Source organism: Platichthys flesus, chromosome 1, assembly GCF_949316205.1.
Source record: "Platichthys flesus chromosome 1, fPlaFle2.1, whole genome shotgun sequence".
Taxonomy (NCBI): Eukaryota; Metazoa; Chordata; class Actinopteri; order Pleuronectiformes; family Pleuronectidae; genus Platichthys; species Platichthys flesus.
This window is the reverse complement of record NC_084945.1, coordinates 12916320-12933149: the sequence shown is the minus strand read 5'-3', so window position 1 is coordinate 12933149 and position 16830 is coordinate 12916320. Positions and strand designations below refer to the sequence as shown.

The window sequence follows — 16830 nt, the reverse complement described above, 5'->3', positions numbered from 1 at the left end:
CCAAAATGAATATCTCTTTTTTTTTGCTTTTTTGTACCCCTTGATTTTGTTCTTCTTTGATAACTTTCATCATAAGCCAGCTGAAGATCAAACTCTCTTTCTTGTCGCTTTGTCTTTTCCCTGTGAAACTATCCGGATTTCAGGATCTGGTTTGAGACTCAAAATCAAATCAGATACAGCAACTCCATATAATTTTTTCATTACTTTCTATAACTTTTTAAGGTTTATTTTTACGTGTAAGGTTTTCAGCAGTGTATGTTGCACAATCATTATCACAAGAAAGAAATCAACAAAATTTCCGCTTATGCAACATTTTTTCTAATTCTTTTTTTTGCCATTTGAAACTTGCTTATTAAATTGCATACCTCACCCAAGGCCCAATCTTCCCATTATGAAACCACTTAAATTCAATAGAACCAGATTTTTATTTGGATCTTCACTGATTTGAGGCCTGATTTTCTTATTATTAATATTCATGTTTATTCTCTGGGAAATCAACATAAATGGTAGAATGGCCTGATCATTCAACCTTCCTTTGTGATCCCACTCCATCATTTAATGGATTCCTTGGCCCATGTTCCTTCCCCTCACCATGTTTGGAGGAAATCCAGGAATGTTATTGTGTAATCTTAACAAACATACAAAGCAACCCACCAACGGACCAGGGTGAAAACATAACCTCCTTGGTAGAGACAAAAACATCTGTTGCCTGTGAATACAGAACTCCTGGAGATGCTGGAGACTTCGTGCTATGATTTAATATTATCACAAACATGACAAGGTTGTTGGGTTTAAACTTTTGGGATAATCGATGTTTTGATACTTTCTGCATTGAACTTGGCACAAACAATAGAACTAACATTTAAAAAAATAGTAAATATCAAATTGCGGAAAAAAGTGTTGCGTTGCTATTAGTGAAACCAAACCACTTATTTTGATGCACCTGAACCTGACTCCCAGCAGATGTTCCTAATTAAACTGTACTAATCTAATCTAATAGGACAAAGGATTTATTTATTCTAAAATGACTCAATTCCTGCTATAAAAGAACCCTGTGAGAGGATGAACTTTACTCTGGTTTTACTTCAGGTTACGAACCCACGGCAGCTCCAGCTCACACCGCACCAGCATGGCAGGGCCGCTCCATCGGCACATCTAAACTCCGACAGGTGGAGTTCTCCGCTTTCCTAGAGCAGCAGAGAGACCCAGACTCAGTGAGTACAGCATCAAACCACAGCATGAAATCTGTCTTGTGGTGTTGATTCACACCTCTTATAGTCCAGGCAGTTCCTCTGTGAATACACTGGGACAATTTCCCAGGCAAACGGGTCAGCCGAGACGAGGCCAAAACAATCTGAGGAGGGTAACGTCTGGCGTGCAGAGTCGCCACGCAGGAAAACCTGCAGGAATACTGTATATTAATCAGATCCTTAAATGCCAAAACTATATTTAAACTGCAGACTTCGGCTCAGCGGGATAAACCACAGACTCACTATGAGTTCACATATCAGCAGCTCACATTTCATACTTGCCTTAATGTTTGTCTACATTTTCCTGTGCACTCGCTCTCTTCTGGTATCGATATGTCATGACAACGGCCATTAATCTTACATGCAGCCGTGCCCTAAAGGCCACACGCTACAGCGGCTGCACTGTGAGCTTTTAGACTGAAGTACAGTTGCCACATGACAGTTTCATATGCTCCCAGTGAAGGCAACAAACCTCTGGAAATCAAATGTTATTCCCTTCTCTTTCTGCTGGTGGCAATGCATCATGGGTTTTAGGCTGAACAGAGCTGTTTTTATTCACTTTGTAAAAGCATAATTCAAATATTCTCGGTTAAAAATGTTAAAAGCAATAGATCCAGCCTCAATGTTATTTCATACTGTCAATTTAGGTGATTGTTGCTTTGATACAGAAATGTTGCTTTTCATGTGAGTGAAGACTGAATTGTACTCTTCCACCATCCGCCTGAATTATTTTACCTAATTTAAAACTCATGATTGATCTTCTTGCTTATCATAATAATAAAAAAAACTTTAATATCCAGCATCCCTGCCTTGATTAACATCAGGGGATTTTTTTTGTTTGTGAGCAGAATCATTTTGCCTAATTTTATTCTAAGGGTTTTTTCACATCATCAGAGTATATTGCTACAAATATAACTCTGGCTATAGGTGATAGTAAATTGCTTTAATTCTCTTATTATACTTGTCTTTGTATATTCAATTTGTGTATGTACAATAATGTTATTGATTAATTTAATGTCACTTTTATGTGATATGTTTTTTTATTTATTTAACTTTTCTAAATGACAATGATACAACTTGAAATACATATTTTTTAGTAATTGTTTCTTATGTTATCTATTTGTTTCCCTTTTCAGTACAACAAGCACCTATTTGTACATATCGCCCAGACAAATCACTCCTACAGCGACGCCCTGCTGGAGTCGGTGGACATCCGTCAGATTTATGATAAATTCCCTGAAAAGAAAGGCGGACTGAAGGAGCTGTACGCGAAAGGTCCACAGAACTCCTTCTTTCTTATAAAATTCTGGGTGAGTGTTATCTGTCATGGATTTGCCTAAGCAATATACAAAATGTCAGCATTGCAGATTCATTCCTTGATATCATTATTAATGTTTTGCACATTGTGGGATGTTTGACGGCAGAATCCTGTTGAGGGTTCACCTTCAGTTACTGGGTGTTATCACTCTACACAGTCATGACTGCTCTCTTAATGTTTGCAGAATGCACCCTGCTATATTTGGACTTGCATAGCAGGAGAGCTTTTGATCAAAGCACTCACTAATTCAGTGTTATATCTCCAAACAATGGAGTGACCTAGTTGCACTCCTAATGGCTGTTTAAACATTGCATGTATTTCCTCCTTGATGCAAAATGCTAACTAGCGGCAGCCAACAAAGTACAGACCGCATGCACTTGGACCAAGTCCCTTCAAATTCCTTTTGAAGTGAGCGACCAATCTAAATTTCAAATGAAAGACAGAATCTGCACAATAATGAACGTATAACTGCTTTGCTTAATGAAGGAGGAGAATGTTGTAGGAGGACGTCTCCTCTCTTTGTGTCCATAATGAACAGGATGTTCAGGGCATAGAAAGGCTGCCCTCTGGGAGCAGACCGGTTCAACATTATAAATCAGTCTTTTAATGTAACTTCATTTAATCCTGCTTACAATCTTGTTTCCAATATGGACACATTAACATACTGATTCAGATGCTGCCTGAGATCTTCTAATTTGATTTTCCATCCTGACAGCGCTTTGATCAGAAGTTCTTAATGCTGAGTTTGATACATTTTACGGTTACTATGTTAAATCCAAAGTCTGACTTCCTCTGAAAGTGCAGATATGTACTGTCCCCAGATCAATACTGCACTATGTACTCTGTCTTCATGTTTCTTCACTTAGTATAAAACAAATCCAGACAGTTGTGTATGTGGATACAAGTGTTTTAAACTAATTGCACTGCCTTTGTTGTGAGTCTTTACAAGGCCAGTGTCAGCTTCACTCAAAGGTGCTATAATCAATATTTCTATGAGAAGGACAATGTGAAAAGAAGATGGTGTGTGTATGTGAGTGTGTATTTGTTTCATAGTGATAAATGCACAGACACTTATCGCTTGAATCTGCAGCTTCCATCTGCTCAGTTTCAGCTGGTTTCCCTGTCTGTTCTGTGGCTTCACTGTTTTGTTTCACTTGCTTCTCTCAGAGCATCTTCTTCACCTGCTAAACTCTTTACAGAGAATGTGGACCTCAGTGGAGCATACAGCCTCTAAAGGGCCAGATATGTTTTTGACTTGGGGATTCTTTTCACTGTTTGGTAGATATTCAAAATAATGTCTGAATGGCAAGAAAGTTTTTTGTTAGTGCTTGGATGCCTGTTGTTATGTCCACAGATTTTAAAAAACATCTTAGCTTCAAGGTTTAAGTGGGAACATTACATTCCAAGGGTTTGTTTTATATGAAACAATTAATTGTTTGATGAAACCCTGGGAACCATGAATGTGTTTATATGTTTGGTGTTTACAGTCTGCCTTTGGTGTGTTATATATATATATATATATACTTTTATACACTGTATTTATCTGTTTGCTGTTTTTTGTGTGTGTTTTAACCTCTAATGTGGACATTATACATGTATCTTAGCTGACACTTGATGTCCTTTTTTCCTTCTGCTCCTCAGGCCGACTTGAACTGCAACATTCAGGATGACACCGGCTCTTTCTATGGCGTCTCAAGCCAGTACGAGAGCGCAGAGAACATGACCATCACATGTTCTACGAAGGTCTGCTCCTTTGGCAAGCAGGTCGTCGAGAAAGTTGAGGTACGGACTTTACATTATTTTAATCCGAGCGATGATTAAAAGTCTGTGATTGTGCACTACTACATGTACATGTTTCTGAGCGGGTGTATTTGTATCTCTTGTTCCGCAGACTGAGTACGCACGGTTTGAGAACGGGCGCTTCGTCTACAGGATAAGCCGGTCTCCCATGTGTGAATACATGATCAACTTCATCCATAAGCTAAAACATCTACCAGAGAAATACATGATGAACAGTGTGCTGGAGAACTTCACCATCTTACTGGTAATCACTCCACTGACCTGAGTGGGTGAGGTCCCTCTGCAGGACCCTCATTCTTCTTCTTCTCCCCGCCGCTGTCAGGGCGTGTTGGTGGCTCCGGCTAGCTTTTAAAAAAAAAGAAAGAGATGAGTCCCTCTCACTGGTCTCACATTCCTCTCATTCCACAGAGGATGAAACGCAGTGTGTGGAGCCTCATTATCTGCAGGGGGAAAGGGAGGTGGCAGGAGGAACCCCTTGTTATTAGCCATCACATGGGGTCTTAAAATGTCATTCACCACTATTGACAAAGAAAAAAGAAAGACCTAGATCCCCATGTGGAAGGGGGTGCACTCAGGATGTCAACCGGGCCCCATTTCTTAAAAGTTTACAAGGCGAGGATGATTGTGAACAAGACCAACACGAGATTCCTCCTAAATTAGTGTAAATTAACAAATTCTTTTGACTGACTCAGAGAAAGTCAAGGGCGTCTAAGGAACGAAAGCGGCAAGAGGAAGCAAAAAAGCCTTTGTTCAATTTTAGGTTTACACTTTGATCAACCCCTAATGCTCTAAGTGACTTTTAATAAAAGGTGAGAAATGATGTTCGAAGGAATTAGCAAAAATGCATTTCATTAATTTACTCCCTCAGTCTGCAATTTTCTGTTATCATTGTCTCCATGGATAAATTAATCCTTTACTACCAGGAACTATACAGGCAGAGAGCCAACCACTCAGACTGAGGACTCAGCATTACACTTTGTTTCATTAATCAATGAACTTCATGTTGTTTAAACCTTTATTGGAGAGAGAGACTCAAAGCAACAACCTATATCAGCCCTGCAAGCTCTGGTAGACAAACATAAAAACAAAAGGGTGTTTTGATATTCACATCAGATTCCTCTGAATCCTTTTCTTTCTATTGATTTTATAAAAATACAATATAAGTTCAAAGCTAGAAGATGTAATTGCATGTAATTCAGAGGAAGCCCACTGATGTGACACTTGATAAATTGTGCCTCTTTGTCACTGACAGATCTCAAAGGCAAAATTATCAATATGTAAACTGCAGTGGAACTGAGGCTGAACTCTTACGAGAAGAAAGCAAAATTCGCTTTAGTTAAACTTTTTTGGCCATCAAAGGTTCAGTGTGTAAGATTAGGGTTAAAGGGATCTAGTGGCAGAGATTGAATATAAAAATAATCCTAGTGATGTTTTTACTATTGTGTTTCATCTAAATTGTTTCTTTACCCTTGAACAGGCCTTTTATATTTAAATACTTTATATTTACATCAGTAGTACGTTTTCTCTATGGAGGCAGCCATGTTTTTTAACAGTAGCCCAGACTGGACAAACTAAACACCTTTTGAGTTTTTATGACAACTGAAGGCTGCCACAGGCTGAGGTGAGGGATATTCCGCTGCAATATGTAACTTCACCACTAGATGTCACTAAATTCTACACACTTAGCCTGAAGTACATCTGACCTCTGGTCCTTTTGATTTTATAGATGTGGTGATGGTTTTGAAACAAGTCAAGTCCTCTTTCTCGCCCTGACTTCAGTCCACACTGAATCCACTCTCCTGACGGCCCTTTCTGTTGCAGGTGGTGACGAACAGGGACACCCAGGAGACGCTGCTCTGTATGGCGTGTGTGTTTGAGGTTTCAAACAGCGAGCACGGCGCCCAGCATCACATCTACAGACTGGTGAAGGAATGAGAAGGCCCTTCTTTTCACAGACTTACCAACCTCAAAAACAAGTGGCAGTGCCTCTACCTGAAAGTCACACCTACAACGCTTTCTGGTCATGGTATCGGGTGAAGTCGGTCGCTATGAATTTTGTTTGAATATAAGTGTTTGTTATTTGACTGCAGCTGTGAATTGCGGTACAGTTGTTTATGTTTAAATACGGGATGTTTAAACTATGTTGAGTTGGTCTCTGTTGGGCATAAATGTGGCCGTTCTTAATGAATTTACTTGATTCATTTGGTAAATGGAAATCTGTGCGTCGTCTTCTGCTTCGTCTCGTAGACTAAGAAAAAAAACGGAAAAAACCCGGATGCTGGCCTTTTCTACCAGCAGCCTCATGTGGTCTGTGTAATATGTTTGCGTGTGTTTCGTACTTCTGTAGTTTATGATTTGTGAGCATATATACTGTAGATATACAGACATGCACCCACAGCCAATAGATTTTCCAAAGAAACAAAAGTAACACACTACATTCACAGTCTCTGAAAGAACAGACGTATATTTATCCCCACTGAAGCACTCCAAGTCAAACACTACGAGCAGAATGAATGCACTGTAAAGAAAAACTACAATACAAATGTTTTGCCTGAGTCTACTACATAAAGGAAGTCAATCTTTTCCACCTGTCATTCATCTCCCTGCTGCAAACGAGTCCTTCCTCTGCCACAACTGAGAAGTTCCTCTGCAAAAATTCCTCCAAACAGACTCAACTAGTCCAAAAGCACTTTGTTCCCCTCCCTAAAGTCGCCTTCCGGATATATCTTACTGTTTTAGATCTGTGGTTTCTATAATCCTAACAGTGTAAGTCACTTGTAGACAGCAGACGTTGTTCAGAATCTCCCCCCCCCCCTCTGGGATCGCTGCGTAATGACTCCTTCATATCCACATGTTTCTGTGGCCTACACTGATCCCGAGCCTTAAACATCTTCTAGCTGTGTGTGAACTCCAAAACATGCCACAAATACTGTGATCTCTATACGTGGGAAGAACACTTTATAAGTTTGCATCGTGGAAGACAATTCATATTACAAACAGCCAAAGTGTAAGTGTACAGTGCCTTAGATTATATCCTGACATCACCCCTTGCTTTGTTTCAAGTCGAAAAAATCTATTTTGTGGATGAGACAGGAAAATAGACTCACCAGTACACTCCGAAAAAAAAATCCAGTGTCTTTGTTTATTGTTGGTCTTTCCAGAGGCAGAATACTTTTCAATCGTGAGTCCGTTTGCGGAAATTTAAGGTCCAAATCTGTTGTGATACAGGTTCTATTTTTCTCTAAACTCTGTAATATGTGTCCTAAAATCTCAGTCTTTTTCTGAGAGTGTACTTTAAACACAGACCGACTGCCTTTCCTGTTGTAACAGACCAAAAAAAACAGAGATACAGTCAATCTTCTGTCCTGTCCTGCATGGTAGCAAGGAAGTGCCTTCGGTTTGAAATTTACAGCTTCAAAAAGTCGAAACACAAACTTCAAAAATTAAAATGTTGCAAGACCAAAAAGGGAGACACAAGTGCGACCGATCACCACATTGCCTTTTGATTGTAATGTCAGCAGGGGAGAGCTGGATGCTGGTAAAGTAAAGGATCTATACAGTTTATTTTCAATTAATTTCACTCATGATGATGTATTTGAAGGAAACCTTTTTTCTTTGCTTGAGGTCAAAGACTGAGACACCTGCTGATAAAGACAGCCGCTGACTGCACGCAGGATCTCCGCTCTAGTTCACTGCAGCCCTCTGCTTCGTGCACACTTGCAGGTTCAAGTGTTTTGTTTATTTTATAAGGAAATAAAATGTGTTTTGGAAACTTTAAAGTTTCCTCTTTCCCGCGATCACAATGTGAAAACCACAGAAAAACATCCGACCTTCTTAATGTTACCTTTGATGACACAGACACAGCTGGGATGTCGACGATGCAGGGACCCACAAGCTTTTATTATCATATATATAATTATAATTAATTATTATCAGTAAGTCTGTAGAACAATTTCCAGACAATAATTTGGATATGTTTCAATGCGGCAAAATCTGGATTTTTATTCCAAATTCTGTTTAAGACGCTGTTTGTTTTACTGACGCTGTGGACGAGGCCGTCAAGGTTAAAATGTGTGTCGCCGTTAAGGACCATAAATACTCCGACTCTCACTGTTTCTTACAACTTCATCATCTGATGTGTTTTTAATCGAGCTCTAGATGAATGCAGACGATGTCTCTGGTGGATGCAGATAAAATCAATCAGTCAGTATTTCTGCCACAGTCCTGTGGACACTGGAGTGTTAAACAGGCCTTTTCTTATGTTTACCCTGTGTATCTGTTCACATTTATTGATTATTGCTTAGTGAGATGTTCTTATTGTACTTGTATACAGTTGTACTTGGTTTTGTGATGACATTGTCTGTATATTGCAAGCCCAATAAGATGGTTAATGATGTTACTGCTGCACTGCTGGTACATTTCCACATGTCGTCCCAACACGTAGAAGAAACAGCAGGGCTGAGGCCTCCAGTGGCGTGAATGTCAGGTGGACCATCTCAAGAGGAAATGGACACAAAACATGTCAAAATAAAAAAATCTGCTAAGTTGAGGAATCATGCTACAAACAAATCAGCAGTTTAGCTCCTGTGTTTTGTAATTCTGTAGGTACTGGTACCTTTCTGTTTCATGACCATTCTCCGTCGGTGACTTTGAAGTGACTCTTCACACGGCTCACATATAGTCGTCATGCACACATTTGGGTTTTGTGTGCAGACTTTTATTCTTTGTAAAAAGAGGCTTTGTACAAAACAATATCTCAGCTTTTTCTTGGTACAGATGTGTGATATCTTCTCATATCCATGACAGTAAAGTGTTGGAGCAGAAGGAGAGAAAAGAAGCTCTGCTATGTTTCTGTGTTCTGCATATGGTCGTGTCTTTGCTCCGTAACATTATGATGCCTTCTTGATAATATAGTTATTTTGTAGCTTTCTAGATACTTTCTATGTATGCAAATACTGAAGTTAAATAAATTTGAAACCTGTCGCCCCTTTGTTGTCACTTCAGAAAAAAACTTTAAACATAATTATTGTAAAGAAGCATTTTCCAACGCACTGTTTTGGTTGATTCATGCTGGACGGAGGCAGCATATGTTTAGCTCTTAAACTGCAAACACCTCAGATGAACAGCAGGTGGAGCCAGTCACTTCAGTTTCTTCTGTCCATGTCCTTATTTAATACTTTTTCATGTAGACCATGAAACACGGATCAAAATCACCAAAGGGAGACACTGTCAAAGTAAAAGTATATACACGAGATACCAGTATGTACTCTATATGTCTGTATGTATATAACTGTAGTCAAAGTGTATTTGTACAAAAGCAAGAAAATGTTAACCATTAAATATCTGAGAATTCAAATATTGCTCAATTGAAAAGAAAGTGTTGCCACATTAAGAATCTGAGATCAAACATCTGGTGCTGCATTTACATTATTGTATAATGAAAGCAATAATAGTTTAGATTCAAAAAAGTAAAAGACCTTGCTGGAGACAATTTGAGTTGTTTGATGTAGCCTGATATCTCAGTGATAGATCACTACCTAATAAAATTACAAATGTTGTACTTTATTAGTGACATCGTTGTAAAAAAGACAATTTCAGAAATAATCAATTAAGTTCCTGCACTGAAACACTGACCCTGTTTACAGGAGCAAACTGTGGAACAGATTATTTAGGTCAGAAATTATCTAAAATCTATAACATTAAGTGTAAATGATTTAATGTTGTTGACCATGTGCCACACAAATATTAACTTTCAGTCATGTTTGTGTAGTAATGCATAGATTCCCCCTTTACGGTGAAAAGATGTTTCAGTCTTTTGTAGTGCATTGCGCCACCATGTGGACACTTAATGCACATTGCATCTTCACAGATGTGAGGGGTACAACAGCTCTTTGGTTCAAGGCTGTTTTTTTCTTGAGCACATATCAGCTGAAAGTGCTAGACAATGTGATCTAACTGAAAGCTGCCCTGACACCAGGTTAAAAATCACTTCAAATGTTCTTCATAACATTACAGTTTATTCAAGTGAATTATCAGGGTTAGGTACTGGGCAGGCGTTTAATAAATGTGTCGTGATTTATGATGGTTTTATATGTTGAACGTCTTAATAGCTTGCCTGTATTTTTATTACTATGGCTCTGCTTTGTTTAAGTATGTTGCTTTTACTAGATATGAACAGCAGGAGGCAGCAGTTTACACTACATAAACTAATGTTTAATTTGATCACCATTATAATTCTGACCTATTGCTCACTCACTCAGTTTCTACCTCTGCAAACGAAACAGTCAGATAGGTGGAGGTGGAGGTGGAGGCCCCTGATCGGGAGAACTGACCACTCAACATAACTGTACATACTTTAAATGGATAGTTCACCCTAAAATGAAAATTCACTCATTATCTCCTCACCACTATGCCGATGGAGGAGTGGGTGAAATGTTTGAGTCCTAAAACACTTTTTCGGGTTTCAGGGGTAAATAGTGTTGCAGCCAAATCCAATCCAACCGATTAATCAAACGTAAAAGAAAAAGAAAATACCTCCATATTAATCCTATGGTGTCATCCTATGGTATAAGTCCTGCCATTCGGAATTTGACACAAAACTTGAATCATGCTATGTGTTTTGTGGACTCAATCACTTCCCCCACTCCTCCATCGGCATAGTGGTGAGTAGATAATGAGTGAATTTTAATTTCTGGGTGAACTATTCCTTTACCTTTAATAACAGAAGAGGGCAGCACTTTTCTCTCTTGCTTTGTAACGAAGACTCAAAAGTCCATTACGCATAATGGCTGAAATCTGAATGTGAATCAGGCAACAGACAATGAGAAGAAACAAGACGAGGAACTAAAAGCTAATGAGGTCAAATCTTTTCATTTACGGGAGCGTCGCCAACCAGGACAAAAGAAGACAACACCTTTCTCCACACATCACTGACGTTTTACTCACAGCATCATTGTACAACATTAATTTAATTCTCAGCCATGCATAATAAGATGTGACCTGAATTGAACCATTGATTTTTCTTTCAGTCACTGATGTTTTTACATATGATGTAATTCAGGCTGTCTATGCCTCTTCACCAGATTTTGTACCTTGGTTTTACTTTTTAACTAATGTTGTAATGATCTGTGTTTGTGTCTCCTAGTTGGATTTTAACACTTGGTTTTACTTTATTACTGATGTAGATGTACGTTTATCTGTGATATATTGTGAGGTGTTCTGGGTGTCTGGACGCTGTGAAAATAAAACATTTTATCATTATTATCATAACTATTATTATTACAAACCTTTAAATAACTTACACAATCCAGAGTATGAGCTTTCTCACTCATAAAAAAGGACTGAACACTTCTCTGCTCAGATTTCTGATTGTGATGTACTATATCTTTATTTCATTTCAATGTTAATATCATTTAGTGCTGCATCACTGATTTAGACATGCTGGAGTCTTTACCCGACTCAGATTCACCACAAACCTCTTAAAACTGAGGTGGTGAAATCATTTCCACTATAAGAAAAGATTTAGTTCAAAAATAATCTCAGGTTATGGACTGAACAAATACTCCAGTTGTCACATTGACTTAAATTAAGTGGAACAAAACCCAACTTGTTACTATGTTAAATGTATAAAACACAGGGTCCCTCTTCTGGATCATAAAACCAGATACTAAATGTATTATTATTTATTTCAGGAGCTGGAGGAACCAACTGTTGGTGTCAAGTATGCAAGGAATACATATGCAGCTAATAAAAATACTCATCACTCATTTGAGTATAATTTGGGGAAGTGATATTAAGTGGTAATCATGCAGATCAGGACTATTGAAACAACATTTTTTTAATTTTTATTTTTTATTAAGGAACTGAGCCTCCCGCAGTTCATCAACAAGACGTCAGATAAACTGATTGTTTACTAAAGTCCCTCATGTCTTCACCACACAGTATCAGCTCCTCTGTCACTGCGGTGAGTCATGTGACCAGAGGCAGTACTTATGAGGGAGAAGTGTTTCTTTGACTAGGTCCCAGCAAAGTGCACCGGAGGACACATGGATCTGCAAACCTCCAGACCACTCACACGCGCCCAGGACGCAGCAGCACTGCGCATTACGCACATGGAGGAAGTGGGTTTGGACACCGCCGCGCTTTTCTCCAGACATGTGGATTCAAACATGTCCTCGGAGTGACTTTTTACTTTCTTTATTTTCAAGTTCAACATAAACCCATGATGGAGGAGAGTACGATATCAGTGTGGGTCTGCCGAGAAGAGAAGCTCGTCCTCGGCTTGTCGAAGCGCACAACCTGCGCCGATGTGGTCAAGGTGCTGGTGGAGGAGCAGGACTCCCTCTCCACGGCACAGTCCTGCTGTATCGTGGAGAAGTGGAGGGGCTTCGAGAGGATTCTACCGAACAAAACGAAGATGCTACGGCTGTGGGTCGCATGGGGAGACGAGCAGAAGAACGTGAAGTTCGTGCTGGTGAAGAGCGAAGTGTCCCTGGCGAACCACGGAGCCCGGAGCGCAGAGGCGCGGGTGGTGCGGAGCAAACAGAGCCCGTGTGTCACCAGAGGCTCCGCGCGCTCTCCGGTGGGGCGCATCTCCCCGGAGAAACAGCGGCGGGTCGTCAGGAAAGCTTTCAGGAAGTTGGAGAAGATGAACAAGAAGAGGCCGAGGGCGGCGCACCGAGACGCGTCCTCTGCGGAGAAGATGGAGACTCTGGTTCATCTCGTGGTGTCTCAGGATCACACTGTCCGGCAGCAGGTGCAGAGGATCACGGAGCTGGACGCGGAGATAGAGACGTGCGAGGCGAAGGTGCACGTCGACAGAATCAAGAGACACGGGGTCAACTATGTTCAGGACACGTATCTGGTGGAAGCATCCTCCAGCCGCGAGGAGGACAAACTGTGTCCACCTGAGACACTGGTAAAGTTAGAGGAGTACGTGGTGCGGTGTGAGGAGGTGGTGAGGCTGCAAGAGGAGCTGTGGGAGCAGGAGGCTCACGTGGACATCATCACGGCGCAGATCCAAGAGGAGCTGAACCACCGCTGGATGCAGAGGAGGAGAGAGGAGCACCGGACCGGCGGGAGCGCACAGACCGCCCCCTGCTGCACGGACACAGCCACTACAGTAGAAAACGAGCTGCTTTTGGAAGGAGAGAGGATCATAACGCAGCTGGATGCGAGTTGGTACATCGGTCTGCGCCTCAACACGGATTTAGAGGCTATTAGGAGCGATTTAGAGCTGAGCCAGGAGATTTGTGATGCGAGGGAGAAGGAGATGAGGGATTTGCTGGAGAAAGTGAACACTTTGGACATGGACGAAGGGACAGCCACTGGCGATAAGACAGGGGTAATGATGATGATGATGAGCACTTTGGAGAGGAAGAGTGAGTGGGTGGAGCAGGCCAGGGGTCTATCCAAAGCTCACAGCGTGAACGACGACGACTCAGACACTGGATTAAGTTCCCTGCACAGTCAGGACTCAGACTGCCAGACTGTGTGGGAGTCACTGGTTTGAGATTCGACCCAGAGTCGTTCAGCTGTTTTTATCACTGCTTCAGTCTCAGGGATCTTAGTTACTCTGAAGTGAAGGAGCATTACATTCCACAGGACAGTGACATGGACCTGAACCCATCTGGTTTTACTGTGCTCTTGTCTGTTTGTTTGTTCATCAGCAGGTTATGCAAAAAGTACAGAACTGATTCACACTGGGTGGAGGGGAGATGGCTTCAAGCACGAGCCAATGAAAAGACATTTCACTGTGGATCTGCTTAAAGAGGCGGATCCAGGATTGCTTCTTTAATCACCTTCCTTGACATCAATTTCTCAGGATATATGGATTTATACATAAACAGACAAATTTGGTGTCAATATCTCAGATTTTGTAACATTATGTGTAGAATATAAGTCCACTTTGATTGTCTTCTTATTGTTCTACTTTTGTTTTTCTAAGAGCAATAAACACGTTGATTTGTACAGCATCAAAACAATCACCCATATATCCCTTAAACCAGTTAAAGAACAACTACAGTTTTTTTTATATGACAGCAATTGTTCCTCAAAGCTTTTGTTTTTTTCAAAATAAAAGAAAATAACCGTTTTGAAAGTTCATGTGTCACTCCAGTCTCTTGTCAATAATATTTAACCCCTGCAGCAACGTCAGAGATGACACAAGACTCAAGAAGCTGCCAAGACCTCTTGATCATTTCTCACCTCAGAGACAGGCAGACACAACATACAGTCAAACGCTGTTTATCCTGCAGATTGTCAATGTCTCAGTTCTCCTTGTGACCCAGACACTGTGTGATAAATACAACCTCTCTACTGTGAATCCTAAAGTCACAATAACATGTGAAGTCAAAACAGTGACACAGAGCTCAGCAGGACGAGTCAGGAAGCAGACATGACCTTGTTTCTCTCTCAGAGGATAAAAAGTGACATTTCACACAGAACAGCGGCTTCGTCTCTGCGGCTCCAGAACCTAAACAACATCACTGGACCTCGTTGGGGTGTTTTACACAGATCAAAGTATTAACAGGTTTTAAGGCAGCCTGCACACAACCTTCACATTTTAAGTTTAAAGAAAAAACACACTGCAACATTCACATCCAGAAAGAAACAGATCACTTGAGGCTTTATAGGCGGAGTGAAAACCTTCAAATCAACAGAGTCAGGGACAAAGTACATCAAGACTAGTTTTACGTGAACTTAGTATTTAAGTGTGTGTGAAGATTTTGGTGACAGAATATTTTTACAATCTGCAGACTTTCACTCCAGTCCCTCCTCACCTCACCTCTTACCTATGACATCCACTGAGCTCCTGTAATCTCCTGATTATTTAAAGTTCTGGTGATCTGACGGGTCACCACATCCTAGTGTTGATACTTTCTGAGAGATTAAGAATTCTATTTCAAAAAGATATAGAATACAACCGTCCCTAAGTGAAAATATACAAATATTAAACAGTTCTCATGTAAAGCTTTGAAATGATATCACGGCCCACTCCCTCTAAGGATAAAGTTAAAGGATCAGACATCAGATGATACCACAGATCCTCTGTCAGTGTCACAAGATTCATTATGTCTCTTGTCAGTTATATTCATTCAGTGACACATGGGCCGCCAACTTATATTGAGCGCCTCACCCCTCCCTGCTCTCTAGTTGCCTTATATACAAGTGTCTCTAATGTGTTCTTTGCAGTTTGGTTAACAAAGTTCAATTTGATTTTAGTGTTGTATCATGACATGTGTCAGACCGACTCTTCTTTTAAAATGCAACAAAACCAAACACAAAGTGAGGACTTCACTTGAGGTCCTCACTTTCCCAAAATGTCCTCACTCCATAGGTTGTGTAGACTCAAACTGGTCCTCACAAAGAAAGCTGTACAAGAGCACACACACAAACACACTTCTGGGTTTGATCTGTAGCCTTGAAACATCATCCGAGTCCTTTCACATAAACACTTGTACTGTGTTTATACAGTGAAGTGCAGTAGATGAATTCTTCTGATATCTATCATTCAAAGCTAAAGAAATAGTGTTGTTGCTGATTCTCAATCCTTAAATGTCGTGTTGAGGGTTCAAGCGTCATCACCAGAGAATTGACAACACTGAAATAGTATAAGGTTTCCTCCCGTGATAAACCCGCCCATGTGCTTCTTTGCAAGCGAATACAGAGTGGTACGCACGACAACAGTAACATATACATTGGTGCCGTCATCAGAGTTGTATAGCTACTTAATAGGTGAATAGATTATTCAAAACCACAGAGAGAATAAAGGATGAGCAGAAGGTTTTCTCAGCATATACAGTGACTGAGAGGAAGAGAAGATGTTACATAACTGTGTGTGAAGATCTGGGGATCATTAGTTTATATTGTTTCCCCAGTGAACACAAGGAATCGTTAAAATGACATTTTAGTCTCTAAGCACCTCAATTTTCTAGAGATTCAGTTAATCAAGTTTAATAATTATATGAAAATGAATTTATTAAGAAACAGGCTTTCTACAGTAACGATAATACACAATGACCTGAAAAAGTCTAAGCTAGCACACAAGATAACCTGTGGTGGCCCTCTTAAAAACTCAAAAGGTGTTGAGTTTGTCCAGTCTGGGCTACTGTAAAAAACATGGCTGCCTCCGTAGAGAGGACCTGCTCCTGATGTAGATATAAAGTATTTAAATATGAAGGACCCATTCTAGGTTAAAGAAAACAACAATTCATACAATTTGGATGAAAGACACTAGTGAAAACATCACTAGGATTATTTTGTATTCAAGTTCTGCCAAAAGATCCATTTCACCTAAATTGAACTTTTAACCACCTGTTACAATGTAAATATGACTTTACCCCAGACTAATCCTGTGGGAATATCGAGCACTTAACTGGCACATCAGTGTCCACGCTGTCTCGGTCTAAGACTCAAATTGATCCTCACAACAATAGAAGTAAAATAGCAAACACACACACA

At 40.3% G+C, this 16830-nt stretch overlaps 2 protein-coding genes across 6 annotated transcripts in view; both read left to right on the top strand.

Annotated features, from left to right (window-relative positions):
- Positions 1–9351, top strand: part of tead1b (TEA domain family member 1b) — a 43613-nt gene extending 34262 nt beyond the window's left edge. For all 5 annotated transcript variants that reach the window (XM_062385127.1, XM_062385135.1, XM_062385145.1 and 2 more), the window contains 5 exons: positions 1090–1214; positions 2387–2560; positions 4210–4350; positions 4460–4612; positions 6190–9351. In XM_062385127.1, coding sequence (XP_062241111.1) covers positions 1090–1214; positions 2387–2560; positions 4210–4350; positions 4460–4612; positions 6190–6303 — 707 coding nt within the window. In that variant the 3' untranslated portion in view covers positions 6304–9351. The remainder of the gene's footprint in view (positions 1–1089; positions 1215–2386; positions 2561–4209; positions 4351–4459; positions 4613–6189) is intronic.
- Positions 9352–12324: 2973 nt separating this feature from the next.
- rassf10b (Ras association domain family member 10b) lies at positions 12325–14461 on the top strand. The gene has a single exon (XM_062393435.1). It carries the CDS (start codon positions 12590–12592, stop codon positions 13877–13879), a length of 1290 nt encoding a protein of 429 aa, XP_062249419.1. The 5' UTR covers positions 12325–12589; the 3' UTR covers positions 13880–14461.
- The last annotated feature ends 2369 nt before the right edge of the window (positions 14462–16830 follow it).